Source organism: Salvia miltiorrhiza, chromosome 3, assembly GCF_028751815.1.
Source record: "Salvia miltiorrhiza cultivar Shanhuang (shh) chromosome 3, IMPLAD_Smil_shh, whole genome shotgun sequence".
Classification (NCBI taxonomy): Eukaryota; Viridiplantae; Streptophyta; class Magnoliopsida; order Lamiales; family Lamiaceae; genus Salvia; species Salvia miltiorrhiza.
Genome location: NC_080389.1, coordinates 24,425,476 through 24,446,068, shown reverse-complemented (window position 1 = coordinate 24,446,068; position 20,593 = coordinate 24,425,476). Strand labels below are relative to the sequence as shown.

The window sequence follows — 20,593 nt, the reverse complement described above, 5'->3', positions numbered from 1 at the left end:
CGCCACCAGTCTAGCTTTAAAAGCTGCGACTTCGCCATCCGAATCTCGCTTTCTCTTGTATACCCACCTACTACCTATAGCTTCAAAACCATTAGGTAGTTCAGTTTTCTCGTATACCTCCATAGCAGTCATGGATTCTATTTCAGAAACCATGGCTTCGTACCAAGAATCTGCATCCAGATCTTTCATCGCTTGTCTATAGTTATCAGGGTCGACATCCTTTTGTTCATCAACAGGAAGAAGATCCGAAGATTCTCCCAAGAACATAAATCGATCGGGTTGAACTACAACCCTCCCACTACGATGAAGCGGTGGTGGTACAGCTGTGACAATGGTTTGTGCAGTATCCTGTGGTGCATTCACTTGCACACTTGGCTGGGGTGATGGAATCGCCTGTCCATTGCCTTCGATTTCTTGAAGGACAATCTCGGACTTAGACTTGTGGTTATCTACATAATCCTGTTCCAAGAATCGTGTGTTGGTGCTAACAACCACTTTCTGATCCTTAGGATTATAAAAATAACCACCTCTCGTTCCCTTAGGATATCCTATAAACAGCATTAATTCGCATCTAGGCTCCAATTTCTTCGCTTCCTTGTCTAGCACGTATGCAGGACAACCCCATATCTTTATATGGTACAAACTGGGCTGACGCCCTGACCATAACTCGATAGGAGTTTTAGGAACCGATTTGGACGGTACATGATTCAGCAAATAAACCGCTGTTTCCAAAGCATATCCCCAAAACGAGATAGGCAATGATGCATAGCTCATCATAGATCGTACCATTTCCATAAGAGTTCTATTTCTTCTCTCTGCTACACCATTCTGTTGGGGAGTACCCGGTGCAGTCAATTGGGATGTAATCCCACATTCTGACAAGTATTGCAAGAACTCGTTTCCGAGGTATTCGCCACCGCGATCAGACCGCAATGACTTGATAGATTTACCCCTACTCTTCTCCACCTCCGCCTTGAATTCTTTGAATTTCTCAAAGCATTCAGACTTGCGTTGAAGTAGGTAAATATACCCATATCTTGAGTAATCGTCAATGAAAGTGACGAAGTACTCATACCCTCCACGAGCCTTTGTGGACATTGGTCCACACAAGTCAGAGTGAATCAATTCTAACACATGTGAGGCCCTATTCCCCTTGGCCTTAAAAGGCCTTGCCGTCATCTTTCCTTCTACACAGGATTCGCAGGTTCTAAATGGAACAGCTTGAAAGTCTTTCAAGACTCCATTTGAAACGAGCCTTTGGATCCTGTTTAGATTGATGTGGCCTAACCTTAGGTGCCACACATGCGTATATTGTTCATGAGAATAATACTTCCTCTTATTCGGATTAGGACAGATTTGTGATGTAGATGCAACATGGACAGAATTTTTAATTGGACATGTAATAGTATAGAGAGAGTTGTTCAAAATTCTAGAACAAATAGTCATGTTATTTTTCATGATAGAGACGCCTCTATCAAAAGTAACAGAATATCCATCCAAAAACAATTTTGAAACAGAAATTATGTTCCGCCGAAAATCCGGCACATATAAAATATCTCTCAAAACTAAAATGTCATCACCAAAACATAAAGATAAATCTCCAATAGCAACAGCTGCGACCTTCGACGCATTGCCCATGGAGATGGTGATCTCATCACTTTCCAGCTCCCTTGTCGGCTTGAAGCCCTGCAAGGTGTAACAAACATGATCAGTTGCCCCCGTATCCACTACCCATGAATGAGTAGAAAACGAAGCTAAACATGTCTCAGTTACTAAAACTTGTGACGTACCTTGTCCCTTTGCCTTGAGCATCGGACAATCTTTCTTCCAATGCCCAGTCTTGCCGCACTTGAAGCACTTCCCTTTTCCCGTCGGCTTCTTCACGCTGCCGCTAGGGCCGTCCACTTTGGCTTTGCCACTCCCACTAGCTTCATTGTCATTCTTGCCTTTTGGACCCTTCCACTTCTTTTTCCCGCCTTTCGACGAAGAAGTAGATCCCTTGGCAGCAACAAGAACCTCTTTCCCTTTTCGCGTGCCCATGACTCCCTCCACCGTAACTAGAGCATTCAACAACTCATTGAGAGTATAGTTGGCCTTGCTCATAACGACGTTGAGACGAAAATTCTCATAGGATTTGGGGAGAGTGTTGAGGATGATATCGACTTTGGCTTCGCCTTCGATACCCCCTCCTAGCAGATCAAGCCTGTCAAACAAATTTATCATATGCATGACATGATCGTGCACAGAACTGCCCTCGCTCATAACACATGCTAAGATTTCTCTCATGATGTTAAAGCGGGCAGATCTTTCGGACTCCCCATAAACCTCAGAGAGATTTAACATGATCGTAGTCGCATCGTCCATGCCCTGATGCTGGAGTTGCAAAGTTTGCGACATAGTCATCATAATATAGCACTTGGCCATATTATTTGACTTGTGCCACCTCCTATGCGCCTCACGTTCCGCATCAGTTGACTGATCAGTTAAGGCCGCGGGACGTGGAGTGGTAAGCACAAAACTGTGCTCATCAGCGTCAAGAATATACATTATGTGGCGTTTCCATTCGGTATAGTTAGGACCAGTGAGAGGATTGTTTGCTAGAATGTTAATAATCGGAGACATAGACATATCTGAAAGTAAACAATTTAAACATGTAAGAACATGAACGCATATAGTTCGTAACAGTAATATTGTAACCTTTTGATAAAACAATATTAGTGAAACCTCCAATTGCTCAAAGAATTCTATGTGCAAGCCACGAGGGGTGGACGTTTACACATAAACTCCTCAACCAGACTATTAACCTAGTCGTTTAATTTCCATCCATGTCAACTTAACCTTTTGACAAAGGAAATTAATAATTGGCTCCTTTAACTAGACCATATCATTATCAAGAAGGGACTCCGAGAGGGAGTTGTACATTGTACTTGAAATGATATCTAAGCAATGACCACATTTTAACCTTGAAAATTAAATTCTTGAAATTAACATACTCACGCGGACCATGTCGCTTTCAATTTAACTTTCTTGGTTATCTTATTTAATTCCATTCTCCAAAGTACTTGTGAAAACTATACAAGTAAGCCACGAGGGGTGGACGTTTACTGCATAACTCCCACTACTTTAATGGTTTAAATATTTTTTATAGAAACCTCTTCTGACAAACTTATTAAAAACAAATGTGAAGTAAGCCACGAGGGGTGGACGTTTACTCACATTGCTAATCACTTTGTCTAGAGACCGCATGTGGAGGTCTAAAATAATTTTAATTGCTTAAAATTATTAAAACTGCTTAGTCTTTTTAACTTCAAAAGGTTTGTACATGCTCAAGCACATAATCTTAATCATGCTTTTCTAGAACGCAACATGTAAAAACATGCTCACAAAATTCTAAAAACATGCTTAAGAAAACGATAAACCTACTATCATGCTTGTCTAAGTGCAGTTAATAAAACATATTAACAAGCAGAGACGAACAAAAGCAAGTTAAGAGCATAAGGGATAAACACCACGGCATGCAAAGAATAGTAATAAAGAATTAAAATTCTCCGTGACCCATTCGTGGAATCCCAACATCTATTCTATTTTAAAAGAAAAATAAAATAAATAAAAAAATGGACAATAAAATGCCCAAAATCGCCTAAACAGGCTGAAAAACCGAACAACCCAGCACTTGTTTGGGCCCAAAATGCATGGCCCAGCCGCCCAGGCCCGTCCAGTAGCTTCCAAAACCGAGTAGCAGCCCAAAGACCCAAAGAAGCAACCCAGCCGCAAGCCCAAACCTTCTCTGGCCCAGACCCGCGAACTGTACCCGGATCCGCGAACCAGACCCGGATCTGCATCTCCTCTGACCCGCCTGCACCTTCCATTGCTAGGGTTTCGAAACCCTTTCGCGCCGCCTAGGCTTTTCTGCTGCCAAGAGCGGCGCCGCTGGCAGCTTCTCAGATCACCCACACGCAATGACGCCGCCGCACGCCGCTGGGAAACCGCCGCCAGCGAGATTGAGGTGGAGATGGAGCGCGATTAAATCGCAGCTGCTCTCCTGCCGGCGACGTCTTCAGCCATCGCTGCTGCTCCGGTGAGCTTCCACCCGACACCAGCGTTGCAGCGCCGCGACTTCCCTCTGTCGCCGCACCCTCCGTCCGCACGCTCTGGCAGTCGAGCCAGTAAGGAACGCCGGAGCGCCCCCAACCGCAGACGCCGAGAACGATTCAGCCACAGAACAGCAGTGCAGTGCTAGAGGGTGCCTCGAAACAGATCTGAGCCTTGCTCTGTCACACCGAACGCGGCTGTCCTTCACCGGACGCGGTGGTGTTACGTCGGACAGCAGTCCCGGTGCCGGGCGACCAGCGGGAGCCCGGAAAGTCTGAATACAACGATTTGTTCCCGTTCTTCGTGTTCTTCATTTCGTTCTCCATAATTACAGATTACAACAGGAAAAACGAATACAATTCGAAAATCTAATCTAACCACGGATTTTCTCGTGGTAGAAAAACAATTACAACGTCAAAACGACGTATCCCACGAAGAACAACAGCAGTAAAAACAACGCACATTATTAATCGTACATAAATTAATAATAGAGCCAAGAAATTAATCCTGGGCTTTGATACCAATTGAAGGAATATTAAACTGAATTAACGTTCCACTTTGCCCGATGATCGTCTCTTGGTTATTATTAATTTACCATACAACGATTAATCCTAACATGCTCCTATGAATTTAACAGCTGCACACAGGTGTTGGGTTTTACTTACTTGTGAATCGGATGCACAGATGATTGATGATCGTATCGAACAACTCCAGTTCTGATCTTCTAGACTGTATCCCGCTCTAGTCTCACCGTTGGATGGACAACGAACTGTGAGAAAACCCAAGCCAGAGAGTATCCCACGTTTCCTGCGCCTTCCTCAGTTCTCAAACCCTAATTAATTATCAGTGTATATTTCCTGAGAGCTGACAGCTGTATTTAAATAAATTAAATACGTGTGGGGCGCAGATTAAGGTGTGTGGGGCGTTCTCTGCTTATTTCTGGGCTAGGAGACTTTGGGCCAGTCCAGGGACCAAATACAAGGAATAAAGATGGGCCTCAAATAAATTAATTTATCTATGGTCAGCCCAGACCATAATTAATTTATAAATATTAGTTCATTCCACTAGAGAACCAATATTGACTTACCCCTTTATTACCGGTGATGAGTCGGGGCTTGTATTTAGACTTATTAAATTCTCGTATTTAAAATATCCGACATCCATCAATTAATTAGAGCTCTGACAGCCTAAATTAATTAATCTCTTCGTAATCCTTAAGCAGTACCACTCAAACCTTATTATTGCACCTGAACTTAATCAACCTGCAGGGTTTAGTGCAATAAACATTATTGAGCTCCTTAAGGGGATGTCATTATCCTATACGGATACGAGTACCAATACAGATAATCAGATATCATATATTAACTGCTATCACCCAAGATACAGAGTACTCAAGTTACTATATAACTCTCGCTCATAGTAAGTCAAAGTGATAGACAAATCAACATATATATCTGACATCTTATTAGTATTGAGATCTTATAAGTCACCGAGATCTCTAATTCTTCACTTAGGTCAGATAGAAGAATATATCTCACTGTGGTCCTATCAATACGTATTACGTACCAGTATAGATAAGTAGTCAAGACAAACTACTTCCATCTATACCGCAACCTAAACCAATAACTTGTCGTAGAGTTATTTCGGTTGTGATCATATTATATCTCTTAAGGTTAATCCAATTATATGGTCTTCTGTGATCTACAACACACCATATAATCTACTTATATAGAGATAAAGAACATACATATGCAATCATGAACCCAATCAGATAGGAGATTAAAAGTGAAAACAGGAATCATTGTATACAAGCATAAAACGTTCTTGCTTTCAGTATACAAATCCAACACCCCCCTGTCTTCACCTCTATCTATTGGTCGCCGCCGGCCTTTAGGAGGTTAAAAGCTAATACGGATGGGTCGGCTGTCGATGCCCTGGGGCGCATTTGTGTCGGTGGTGTTTTTAGAGATTGGAGAGGCTTTGAACGTGGCTACTTTCATGTCGAAGGGGGGAACAATTTTGCTTTTGAAGCTGAGCTGCTTGGTATTATCTCCGCGATCGATTTTGCCTATACGAGCGGTTGGAGGAAGGGGTGGTTTGAGGCGGACTCTTCATATGTCGTTCACATTCTTTCCACCAAATCACGTCATATTCCTTGGCGTTTTGCGGCTATTTGGAATCGCGCCCATGGGCTCCTTAAGCAAATGGATTTTCGGATTTCACACATTTTCCGGGAAGGTAATGCCCCTGCTGACATTATAGCGAGCCCTCATACGCCGGTGGGATTCTAGACTCACAGTGTTGAGTTGATTCGTGAGGCGGGATTTATCTATTCATAGCTATGTCTGACAAAAGTATTGAGCTTGTTCTCAGGTTTGGCAGCAAGGTTAGTGGAGGGATGCTTTTATGGGTTTGGGGAGGCTTCGTTTCTTCTTGGTGTTTAGACGTGTACTCTTTTTTCCCTTTACGATTTTTTCCTTCGGGTTTACTGTAAAGAGGTTTTAACGAGGCTCGGCCCTCAATCTGCGTTTTGTGCTTTCAAGGGTTTTTTAGGTTTTTTATTTATTTTTTCTTTAATAATAGACGTATTTTAATATATAACAGAGGTAAAATAGGCAATCCACAAGTTGTGCCTTAGACTGCCTTATGCTCTTTTCTGTTAGTATAGATTATCCAATCCAGACAACAAATAAGGAATTCAATTAATTGAATTCATTTCTAACTTCCAAAAATGTCCAACCAAACATGGACTTAATATGTTTCGCTTTATAGAATTAATTACTAGATTGATTCTTCATTTTGTTTGTAACAAATAGTTTTCTAGATGGCAAGTTATGATTTTGTCTAATCTATATAATATACTCCATTCGTTCCATAAAAATATGCATAGTTTTCACTTTTCGTCCGTCCCATAAAAACATACCCGTGCCGTCCCATGCTATGCATGTTTTTATGAGACGGTGGGGGGTAGAAAAGAGGATTTTTTTCCCCCTCAAACTTTTTCCTTCATTTTTCTCTCTTTTTTGACTAATTTTCATTATTTTTTTCTCTATTTTTTTCTTTAATTTTTTTTTTCTCAACATCATCAAATTTAATACTTGAAAAAAATACTTAATATACTACATCTTAAATTTAAGTCCGTGAGAAGATCTTTAATACGGTATAAAAAATCATCAAAAATGAATTTAAAGTGAAAATTATGAAAAAATTAAAATTAAAAATATTTTATTTTTTATATATTCCTTAACATTTTCAACTTTTTATTTATATTTGTGTATGAAAATATTAATTTATTCATTATGACACTTGATAATAATAATAATAATAATAATAATAATAATAATAATAATAATAATAATAATAATAATAATAATAATAATAATAATAATAATAATAATAATAATAATAATAATAATAATGTGCAATGTCAATTTTTCATTATCAAATAATTTAAATTTATTTAATAACTATATCATTATACTTTATACAAAGTTGAAAATATACGTTTCAAATTCAAGATTTTATTGAGTAATTGTTGTGGATTATTTTATTATTAAAATATTTTATTATTTATATTTTAATTTTATTTAATACTAATTTTCTATTATTTAAACATGTCATTTAATTTCGATGTTCGTCGTGCATTGCACGAATGGACGTACTAATTTATGCAAATACGGCTGTTGAGAGTCCAAACATATGATAAAACATAACAAAATCATACCTGACGAATACGTGAACTTGAAATAAAATGAAAATAGAAGGGAAATAGAAATAGTATATAGTTATGAAACTTGAAATACAAAATATGAGAAATATATTTACCCCCTCTCTGTTTTTTGGTCCAAGAGGGGAAAGTCTACCCTGCACTAAGTTTTTTACACTCCTATACTAAGATTATGACACTTGGACACTCTCTTTTTCAAATTTTTTTTGCAATTTCGACTTTGACCCCTTAAAAATCTTTATTTATATTAATAACCCCTACATTTATCAAAAGGAATGCAGAAAAACTGGGTTTTTACTCTGAAAACTTTTCTATAATTTCTAAATCTAATGCACCCCGCGCTTCGCTTAAAATGGTATCAGAGCGGGTTTTAATTGAGGAATTATATTATATTTATTTTATTTTATGATTCTACCTTTGGGATTAACCTATTTGGGAGGAGACTCCATAAAAACTATGGATCCGGACGAATGTCCGAGATGTCTTGTTTACAGGATTTCTCTCCAATCTTTGGAGAGAGATAACAGTCGCCTATTAGGCGAATTACGATGGTATTGGAGAGCACTCATGCTCAACATCAACAACGACGAGGAAGATGTTCGTGAAATCATTACGAACATCCAGGAGCATCTTGATGCTCTATTAAGTAATGCCATGGCTAGAGCGGCTAATAGGCGAGCCAGAGACAACCTCCATCAACAATATCATACTTGATGGAACCAAAAAACAAGGCAGGAGTAGCTTATCCAAGCTACCACAAGATCGAGCCAGACTCTTCCGAGAATGTCAACCTGCGGGAGATTCAAAAAATGGTGGAATATTACGGCAACAAGCTGTATGAGCTACCGATGGAGATGAGCAAAATATCACTCAAACAAGAGGAAATACTAACCCTCTTGCGTGATATCCAGAAAAGAGTGGAGGAGATCGAAAGGCGAAAACCATGTTCCAGAAAAATTCGGAATCAATGGTCCAAAGACCCAACGTATCTACCTCTATTTGATGCAGCACCTAAGAAGTTGCAGCCAAAGGACATAATCCGAATCATGAAAGGCAAATATCATGAATAGCCTTGATAGAATCGGATTAGAAGATCTACAGGAGTTAGCAGAATCTTTTGCTAACCTCAATATGGTTGATCTAAAGATGAATCAAGGAGATGAGGTGCCCAAAACCGAGCCTCAAGAAGGAGAACCGTCAAAGAAGGGAGCGGCTCAAGAAGATACAAGCCAATTCCAACGAACCAGACGACGGAGGCCTCAGATGCAGGACACTCCTGTAGGAAAGGTCACATTAGAACCAATCCATCCATATGGATTGATTCTCAACCTCGACGAAGCCAGTTTCAAAGATTGGGAGGGTCTCATCGACGAATGGGCTTCATCATTAAATGTCGTGATTGCCACAATAGATTACGACAAAAAAGAATTTGCCAGAATCTTCGAAGCTAGCTTGGTAGGAATGGCAAAACAATACTGGGATAAAATTGAGGTCTCAGCAAGGGAAGAAATGTTTAGTAGCTCGTCAATTTATGAAATCATTAAAGAGACTACTAAACAAATTAAAATCCATTTCTTGGGAATGGGTTTTTTCGAAGGATCTGCGGAGGAGAAGCGCAAGAAATATCAACAGGCTCTTTACAATCTGAGATTGATGGTGCTAGAGCCAAAAGCTCTTGATGAATTTCTGCGCCTGTACACCCTATATGTCCATATGGGGGTGGTGGATGATCAGAAGCCATGGACCTCTTTTTTCCAAAGTTTCCAAGTCCATGGAGGGAGATGCTCATCAATGAGTATGTTTCACCAGGAGGATATCCACTTGACAGCGCTTCAAGAAGGATGTCTTATGTCCACAAGAAGCTGTCCGAATGGTGCCAGAAGGCAGCGGACCAGAGGAATCTCAAGAGATTGAGGAGACTCAACAAAAAATCCCCATTGATATGCAACAACATTGATCTTCCAACAGAGATTGGTGCTGAGCTGTTGTATCAAAGGAAAAGCAGAAAGAAACATAGGTACCAACCCTATGAAAGAAAGTCCAGAAGGAGTTCTTGGAAGCCAAGAACTATGTGGACCAGACAGAAGGCACGCTCCTATAAATCAGGCCAACGGAGCGGACCATCAAGAAACCGATTCTCAAATCAAAAGAGAATCCCGGCGAGAAAAACTTTCAGACGTACTCAGGCCAAAGCAAATGAAAGTTTCAAAGATTGCAACTGCTGGACGTGCGGTGCAAAGGGGCATATCTCTACCAATTGTCCTGACAACGAGAAAAGAGGGATAAAGAAATTCGAATCAACACAGGATATCGAAGATGCTCTCTATTACCAGAAATTGATACCCGTGTATCAATTTGAAGATATATCCTCTGATGAGAGTATATATGAGCAAGAAGAGGTCTTTAGTTCGGATGATTCGGAGATGACCGATGGAACAATCGGAGACGAGTCAGACTAAAGAAGAACACGAGGTCCACCATACCCAGAAGGAGGATCAGAGTGGATTTACCAGCCATTTTCTGATTCTACAAGAGGAGGTGGTGAAAAAGCTCGTGAAAAAACTCAAGAAGGAAACCGATGAGGTACAAACATACCAAGGGTTTTCCAATGGAAGATTGAATCGAGTTTTATATAGCTTGATTCCATCCAAAAGGAAGCATCATGTCTATTTTGGCGTTACAAACCGAGAAATGGCGCTTCCAATTGAGATTACAAGCAATCAGGTGGAAATCCAGCTGGTTCCAGCCGAAGAAATAAGGCAGGATCTTAAGAAAATGAAGCCAGAAGTCGCAAGCACGATGAAATGGATTCATATTGGAGCAATTCAGTTGGTAATCAAATCTCCCCTCTTCCCAGGGACAGACCAACCAATTGACGTCGCACTTTGCGACAAAAAGATCAAAGATGCCAGAGGATCAGTTCTTGGAGCTTTTTCAGGCAATCTCTATGCCAAGAAGATTATAACCGAATTTTACCCACAAATCGCTTATAATCTGCAAGATTCATCCTTCAGCCGAGCCCTGACTCTCTATCAGGACTATAAAAAGAAGGAGTATATGACAGATGGAAATAGGCCATACTCATTGACTTATCAAGTCTCGTATGCCTTATCAAATTCCCATCACACGGAGTTATTTCTGGGAAAAAAATTTATTGAAATTCCAGAAATATTCAAGGAGGTAGCCAAAGCAGCCAATCCAAACCGAGTAGAGATTCCCCAGATCGGAGAAATCGACATCGACGTTGGAGACAAACCGGTGCTTAGCCATACCCAGAGTCTCAGATTGGGGGCACCAAGGCTATCATTCCAGGGAAATAGGCTAACTTCAGGGCCTATTACAAGAAGTTTCTCTCAGTCATACGAGAGAAGGACGATTCAGGAAAAGCCAGTTCCAGACATGAGGGTCAAGCTCAAATGTCCCGAGGGATGGAGACAGGTATCCACAAGATTTGATACAACAAACAGGGAAAACAGGTTTCCTTGTAGTTCGTTGTATTATTTGGCAAATCCAGGAGACAACCGATACATCGGAACTCTGGAGGTTGGAGGTTTTGAAATTCAGACCGAAGGCCAAGCCGGACAGGAAGCGGACGTCCTGATCTTAGGACGAGATTTCCTTGATAAATATAAACCATGGTCATGGAAATCAGGAGGAATGGAGATCACAATTGGACGCCAAAGATTGATGATCCAATGACAAGTTCATTCTCGATATACATCTCTGTAGGGATGTTATATGAGAAATTCAAAGCAGAATATTTTGCTGCCTATGTGGATTCAGGAGCAGGAATCTGTACAGCAAAACGAGGAGTCTTTCCAGCAGAAGTGGAGGAAGATCTACCTCGAATTGCAGGAAGGGATTTCTCCAAAAAGATTTTGCTTCTATCAAAAGGAGTAAAACAAACGGAAATATTGATCGGCGGAGCAGGACAGACACCTTGGTACAAGGTCAAAACTCCACCAATTTATTTCCATGATACCGGAGCAGATATATTATTCGGAAATAATTTTCTGCAAAGCTTCAAGCGGTACATACAAGATAATGAAGCCAGGAGGCTAGTGTTCACAACCAATTGTGATCACAAGATCATTGTGCAAAGGCTCAATGGAGCTTTTCATCGCTCGATGCCAATCAAATTTCGCAACAAGCGTGGTGATGATGGCAGACTCCGGAGACCCCAAATGAAGGATCAAAGGAGATTCGGAGAAGTTTTGCTCAAATGCAGAACTGAGGGATTCCCAGATCTCTCCAAGGAAGAAACTCAAATCCTCAAAGTATCCCTGATATCACCCAAAGATATCAAGGAAGAAGAACAGGTGTCCATTGCCGACGTCAAAAGGAGAATCCAGAAGTGTTACCACGAGGATCCTTTGGCATGGTGGGACAAGAACCAGCTCAGAGCAGCCTTGAAAGTAAAAACTGGAAAGGAGCATGAGTTCGTAAGGTTCAGACCTATCCTGATGAACCCTCGAGATCAACAGGATATGATGAGTATAATCAAGGAACACCTTGATTTGAAATTGATTGAAGAAGGAAGATCACCCTACAACAGTCCTGGATTTCTGGTAAGAAATCATGGGGAAGATCAAGCGAGGAAAGCCAAGATTGGTTATTAATTATAAAGGGATTAATGACATTCTTGAGTTTGACGGATACTTCATCCCAAGTAGAGAACACCTCATCAACTGCATCAGAAGTGCAAGGGTATTCTCAAAGTTCGATTGCAAATCAGGCTTCTACCAGATTCGCATGGAGGAAGGGAGTAAGAAGTTTACAGCCTTCTCAACTCCACAGGGACATTATGTCTGAAATGTCATGCCAATGGGGTTAGCTAACGCACCTCAGATATTCCAAAGGAAGATGGATAATCTCTTCAAAGATTATTCTTCGTTTATGTTTGTTTATATTGATGACATTCTTATTGCATCAAAGAACATTCATGAACATGTCAGGCATCTGGAGATATTTGCGGATGTTTGTCAAAAAGAAGGACTGGTGCTGTCAGAAAAGAAGGCAGTCATAGCCACCCAGAAGATGGAGTTCCTGGGGATCGAAATCGATGAATCCGGGATAATTCTACAAGATCATATTGTGGAAAAGGTCCAGGGATTTCCGGAGGATCTTAAGGAAAAGAAGCAGCTCCAAAGTTTTCTCGGAGTTGTTAACTTTGCAGGAATGTTTATCAAAAATCTTGCAGAGCACCGGAAAATCTTTAGTCCATTACTAAAGAAAGATGTTCCATTCATATGGAAAGAGGAACATCGAGAGGGTATGAAAAAGTTGAAAGAGATTTGCAAAAATCTCCCGAAACTTTCAATACCACAAGATGAGGATGACCTGGTCCTCTATACAGACGCAAGTGATTTCTGGTGGGCAGCCGTGCTCACAAAGATCACCCCTAATGGAGAAGAACCTTGCAGATATTGTAGCGGTCTTTTCTCCAACGACGAAGCTGTGCGATGGCACATCAACGAAAAGGAATTCTTTGCAGTGCGAAAGGCGTTTAAAAAATGGCCGCTTTTCTTACTTGCTAAAAAATTCGTTTTGAAAGTAGATAACACTAACGTTAAAGCTTTCTTAACCAAAAAGATTGAATCTAAGCCTGAAAAGGCTAGATTGCTTAGATGGCAAGCAGAATGCCAATATTATGATTATGATATTGTCATCTTGAAATCTGATCAAAATGTTCTTGCAGATTTCCTTACAAGGGATGGAACTCCCTGAGGTGGAGGCCATCGAGGCAAAACAGGCGCAGCTCTTTGAAAGCTTAGAGTTGCTACAAAAGGAATGGCAAAAGTGTGTACTACACACTAAACAAGCGGGGAAGATACAGGCGGCTGATGAAGCCCAAGTATCTAACCAAATTGATGCCTGCTTCATGAAGATGTTCAATCTTCAAGAAGCAATCAACAAGCCGCTCTTGCGCGCTATCCGAGACGATCGGATTAAAGCAATGCTTTCCGTACAGGGCAGATTACCTGTAGCAGGGGATTCAAGTACCCCTAGCCCAAGTCCTGAGAAGATGGCTTCACAGCCGGATGCTCAAGGAAAAAATGTTGTTAAGGAGTCACATCCTGAATCAACATGTCAACCCTCCACCTCTGGGGTAAAAGAGGAAGAGATCAATCTTAGGCCCATGACAAACCAAGTTAAGGTTGATACTGATTTTATTGAAATTTCTCCTTCTTGGCAGATGTATCAAGACAGGTGGGAGAAACTTCTCACAAGGAAGGGCATTAATCCGGGAAATTGCCGGGTTGATGTTGCAGGCAAGTATCCACGAGTTTGGACAACCCCAGGTGCCAATCCAAACGATGTCAAGGAATGGTATGAGTTCGGGGCGTTAGCCTCAGTTTATACCACCTCTCCAGCCTTCACCGAGATCAAGGGTCTACCCAAATGGATCCAAAAGACGGTGTTCGATGCATGGGAGAACAACGAGTCCCTCAAACGGGGAGATGTTCTGAAATTGTACTTTTTCAGTGCAGCGCCAGAGCCAGTTGGAAAGGAATCTGTGAAGCTTTCCACTTCATCAAGCTGCGGAGACCTGATACGGGAGCTCTGAACAGAATCAAAGTTCCCGACTTCCAGGCCTCAATCGTCTCAACATTCAAGGAGGATCAAATCTCCACCAGACGAGCATGGGGTCTATGGGTCTGTCTCACAGAGATGGACAAAATGAAGTCCAGATTCAAGTTCTACCAGAGCTCAGATCTGGGAACGTTCCTGGTTAACACTATGACAGGAACTACAACCCCTTTTGCCGAAAAATCTTTCGAGAATAAACGGCAAATGATATGGGAAAACAAGATAGCGGGGAGCAAAGATACTCGTCGCAAATTTTGCAACATGGCTCATCTGGGCCATTGGATCGAGAAAGTCTGCGACCAATGTTCAACGCAGAAGGAGCCAGAGTTCGGCAAAGGATTCTTCCCGAAGCCTGACAGAAGGAGGTTCCGGTCTGATGAACATGACGAGCATCAGACTCCAAAGGGAAGAAACCCTCGGGCACCAAAAAAGTAAGGTGGCCGACAAAGCAAAGTGAATCATGTGATTCACAGCAAGGATCGCACCCACTAAAGAAATGACAAAAGTGGGTGGAATGACAGGAGAACCACTCACCAAACGCTCCAGGACAAACTTGAGTGGAAGGGAAAAGTAGCCGGCCCCTACCAGCATTATCACAAAGCGATAAAGCAAGGGTCCAGCACCATGTGATAACACTAACTAGTGTCGGCAATTATGGCCGACAAAAGAAGGTGGAAGTCACATTCAAGAAAGCTGGCCACAAAGAAAGCATCCGAGGCCAACAACCAAGCAATAATAGAGGGGATCAAACCTCTATATAAACTCAAGCTCTGGAGAGAAGAGATCATCGAAAAACCTCCACACTTCTCACACAACACACTCTCTCTTCAGAACCTATCTCTGTATTTTAAATTTAGTTTTCAAAGTTTTTTTTTAGTTTTAGTTTCTTTTATTTTATGTATACAAGAATTAGCTACTATGAGTAGCTAAAACAGGTTAGTCTCCTCCCTTAGGGAGATTGTTATGAAATAAGATAAATATTTTATAATTCCTCTTTTAACGTTTTGAATCTTGCCCAAATTTCCGGTTTAGTAAATATTTTTCTTTTATATTATCAACAAAGTATTAAGCCGGCACTTAGTGAAGGAGGAATGTTGCAACCATCTCTTGCGAGTGTGTGGTTGGTGCGTGCCAGGTGGGCAGACGAGCCGTAAAATGCAACAAGACTGACTCCTGAAGAAGACCAGTCGACAAAGGTATAATGTTGATTTTATTTAAGAATTATTTTGAAGTTGTACGGAAACATGTTGGGCCATAATTTGTTAATTGCATGATTTTAATTATAGAAAAGCTGTTGGGTTTTTCTGTCCTGTTTAAAACTCGAAGAGGGGATGTTGATATATATAAGCATTAATGAGGGATCAATTTGATATTTCATAATTTTGGGAAAAGGAATGCCCACTTGTCATCATCTTATGATGGGAAGTGTAAAAAACTTGGCGTAGCATAGACACTCCCGTCCAAGAGGGGGGGGGGGGTTTGTTCGTGATGGCAGAGCAGGGCTGTGCGCTGTCCAGCCCAGAGAATCTTATAAAAGCATAAGACTACATTCAAATTTCCCCTCTACACTGTGGCTTCTGGAATAATTAAATAGAGGGACATTATCATTTCATAAAGAACAAAAAAAAGGGATTCTACAGGAAAATGCACGCTTCAATTTTAATTTTTTCTTGCAATGCAACATTCCTACAAATAACCTAAACTATTTGTATATCCTCTCCACAAACTCAATTTCTTTTTTCATCAATCAAAAAACCATTTATTTGTTTTCTCATTCCAATAAAATTAATGATGCATCGTCTCTAAGATTCTTTAGCATCACCATCCATGACTATGATCATGCATACGAAATATGCCACGGCCTAAGCTAGTAGTGTCATTTTTTACCTTCCTAACAAGCATTGAGAAAATATGTGTAATGCCAAGAAGCAACACAAGTAATTACTACTAGATAAATAGAGATTGGAGTTGACACAAAAGAGCCATATAATTACTAGATAAATCTCTCATCAGAGTTTTTAATAACCTAGGCATGCAGTTGAACATACCATACCAATATATATAGTGAAAAGCATGCATCTACTTCCCCATGCTGAGCGCAGAAATCTGGTCCATGATGTTCGACACAACCTCCTTGGACTCATTGAGCAGCCTTATACTATTCTTCAACCTCTCCTTCTTCTCAGCAACACCGGGAGACTCCTCCAGCATCTTCTCCAGCCCATTCCCCTGCGCTCCTACAATCTCGTTTATAATCTCGGCCTCCATGTCCCTGTTTATGAGGTTCTGAATGGTGAAGAGCAGATGCAGCGCCATGAAGTCCACCATCCTCCGCAGCACGATCTTCCAATACGCGGTGAGCCTCATCTTGATGTCGAATGCCTCCTGCACCACAACCCCTAGGCTCCTCAAGTGCCCCACCTCCACCACTCCGAATCCCTCCATGTTGAGCCTCGGAGCCCTGTTGGGGTCCCCGAGGATCTCCTTGAACTCCTTCTGGTGAGACATGAGCTTGTTCCACGAGGCGGAGTAGTCGGGGTGGCAGGTGTAGTCGCTTACCTTCTCCATCTCCACCATGTCAGTCACCCAAGCCACCGACTTGTGCTTGTTGGTAGCCACCAGATTCTGCGCCGCCTTTCTCGTGGAGGAGAGCAGCTGCGGGTAGTTCTCCGCTTTCTGCATCAGCACAGCAACCACCACCTTCTCGATGTAGCTCCACATCTTGTCCAAGAATTCAACTGGTGCCAGTGATAAGGCATTCACCTTTCCCTGAAACAGAGTCATGAAAGCAGCCCTGGGTAGAAAATTAGGCAAACCTATGGATTTGCTCTCCTCCAAAACGCTCATCTCCTTAACAAGGAAGGCAACCTTGGGCTCTTCCGCACCGCCCAGAGATTGCAAATCCTGAAGGTTTTCAACACATGGCTATTAGATTAACATGTTAATCATTACACCAAACAATTTTAGCCGATTTTGTGAATTCTACCTGAGAATATTGGTTGAGCATCTCCGTGAGCCTAGCCGTGCAGTGCATCTCTTTGTCGTTTGGGTACTCGTTGAATTCGCCCCTCAGCATGATCTTCCTGAGCGACTCCTTGGCGGCGCCGAGCACGTGCATGAACGCCGTCATAGCTTCGGCCACGTTGGTCATGTTCCGCGGCAGCTTGTTCAGATCCTCCACGTTCGACGACAGCTTCTCGTTGATCTTCCTCACGATTTCCGGCAGGCATTTGACGATGATCTTTGCCTGCACCTGAACCAGCTTGTGCGCGAGGATGGGGACTCCGACCATGGACTTGCTGATCTTGGAGAGCTGAGGATGCGTGTGGAAAAGAGCAGCCTCCTCAGCACGTGCCTCTTCATATGACTCTTCACCGATGCGGTTCCTCACGCAGATGTAACCGAGGCCGATGTTGACGTCGTCGGACGTCACCTTCTCGAGGAGACCCTCCGGCGATCTATCCGCTTTGGTGACGACGGCGAGAGTCCGCTGCCCTGTTTTGTCGACGCGCTGAGACATCCTGATGGACTCGCACGTGGAGAAATCCACGCTTGCCGATAACACATTCAAAATGATGCTCTCCTCCGGCGTGATGTACTCCATTATTATACCGGAAACCTGCTCGTAGATGTCTTCCGGCTGGCCGTGAACCGGAACTCGAGTGATTCCGGGGAGATCGACCATGGTGAGATCGGGTACGCCTCTCTTCTTCACGACCAGAGTGAGGGGATGATTGGAGATGCCCTTACCCTGGCCGGCGATCTCGTCGGTGGCCACAACAATGGCGTGGGCGATGTGATCCTCATCAGTGGGGACTACTTTTCCGTTGAACTCCAAGAAGAGCTCCGGTTGAGGATTCTGATGATTTTGAAGCCTCATAATGAGAGGGACTCTCGTACAGATGCCTTGCCCTCTTGGGAGACTAATTCCGGCGAGGGATTCGAGGACGCTTGATTTTCCCGACGACTGATCGCCGACGACGACGATGGTCGGAAGCTGGATGCCTTCCTGCGTGATTTTAAGGTGGCGGAGCCTGTCCACGGCGTCGAGCAGTGGGCGGATCCTGTCGTTGTACGACGACACGAGCGGGGCGGAGGAGGCTGTTCCACCACCACCATTGATGCTCACCAGAGCCAAACTTTGCTTAGATTCGTCTGGCTCTTGTTGGCGATGGTGTTCGCGTATCTTCATCGAGGGCAACGGCTCTACTAATGTAGATGATGACATTTCGTGTGGAATGGAGAAGTTTGCTGATAGGCAACTGCTTTTTATGGCCTTCGTCTGTGACCAAGGACGTGATTTCGTGGGATATTCAACGTCAGTTTAAATTTTTTAACACATCAACTCTATACATATCCCTAAGTTACCAGTCACATCATCCAACTATCTAACATTTTTAATAGTATTAATCTCTTTTTTCTTTCGGATCTATATCTATAATATATAAAAAACTAGTACGTTCACCCGTGCGATGCACGGCGAGTATTAAAATTAAACGATATATTTAAATAAATAAATAAATATAAATATTAAATAGTTTACAGAATATAAGCAAATCTATATCTATACATAATATAATTGAGAAAAACTTATGTAAGTAAATATTAAAATTCGTATAAAGACAACTAATTATTTATCTACAAATTTATATTAGAATTAATACAAATTGAATTTTTAAACATATATTTTAACATTAAAGAGATCTAAATTAAATCAAAATGATTTCATTCTCTTTAGTTTCATTAAAAACTACTATCTCCGTCCCTAAAAAGTTTGCCATAATTTTCTTTTTGAGGTGTCCCTCAAAAGTTTGCTCCAATCTCTTTACTTTCTATTTTTATACATGGTTTCACCATCAATTTTACAATTACAATCATTTAAAACTCATGTCGCTTCCCTTGGGGCAAATTTTTGAGGGATGGGGGGAGTATTATATATATAGATATCTAACAAAATATAGAAAATACAATAAAATTAATATAAAAACTAAATAAATAAATAACACAATGTTCAGCATTGAATGGAAGACAAAGAGAGAAAATTTTACTTTTAAACTTATGAATGGTGAAATAATATTTTGTTGGTAGATGATCTTATTTGATTCTATATAAAAAAAATTATATTATACTCTCTCCCTCCCACTTCAATTGGCACTTTTACTTTGGGCACGGAGATTAAGAATAAAGGGTTGGGTGTGTAAAGTGGACGGAGACCATTTGTTTAATGTGTGTAGAGAAGATAGGGACTACATGCTATTTTTGAAAAGTGCCAATTGAAGTGGGACAAATAAAAAAGGTAAGTGTGTCAATTGAAGTGGGACGGAGGGAGTATATTTTTCTTTTCATAAAAAAATATTCAATATACATCTTAAATTAAATACAATGACAAAATCTCTAATTTGGTGTAAAATAATTTAAAATAAATTATGAATGAATAAGTTATAATTATTTAAAATTTCAAAATAAATTATTATAAAAAAAATAAAAGAAAAAATAATATAGTAGTATGTTTAACATTAATGAGAGAGGAAAATTGAGATTAAAAAAAATATTTACTCTGAAACTTTAAATAATCATAGATTGTTCAAAATCTATTTTCAATTATCTTTTTCTCAAATTAAATATTTTGTCATAAGCTTTAATTTAAGATCTATATTGAAAAAAATTATGAAACAAATTTGACTATTGTTAATAAATAAATAAAGAGTGAAACAGCATTCTTTTGGAAGTGCTCTAGTCTATTATATATTAAGAATAATATATTATAGAATAATGTATATGAATAGAATTTTTTATTTTTTTTGTAAACATTAGAACTATTTTTAATCAACTATAATGAAAGATGGTCTTGATTAAAACAGTAAATAAAAGGACGGACTGCGAAGGTCCTTCGCTGATTCGTGCTAGATTAATTATTGGACGAGACGTCCTTCTTCTACTATGATTGGTGGCGGGAAAAAGCAGCATTACCAAAGACAAGAGAAAGAAAACCACTCTCCTTAAGGAATTTATGGGCCCCGTACCCCTAAAGCATTATTATTATTATTATTATTATTATTATTATTATTATTATTATTATTATTATTATTATTATTGTTGTTGTTGGTGTTGTTATTGTTGTTGTTGTTATTGTTGTTGTTGTTGTTGTTTTTATTATTATTATTATTATTATTATTATTATTA

At 40.7% G+C, this 20,593-nt stretch overlaps 1 protein-coding gene across 1 annotated transcript; it reads right to left on the bottom strand.

Annotated features, from left to right (window-relative positions):
* Positions 1–16,378: 16,378 nt before the first annotated feature.
* Positions 16,379–18,787, bottom strand: LOC131015693 (dynamin-related protein 4C-like). Its single transcript, XM_057944110.1, has 2 exons — positions 17,397–18,787; positions 16,379–17,314 (listed from the first exon to the last, which is right to left on the bottom strand). Exons 1-2 carry the CDS (start codon positions 18,636–18,638, stop codon positions 16,490–16,492), a joined length of 2,067 nt encoding a protein of 688 aa, XP_057800093.1. The 5' UTR covers positions 18,639–18,787; the 3' UTR covers positions 16,379–16,489.
* Between the last annotated feature and the right edge of the window lie 1,806 nt (positions 18,788–20,593).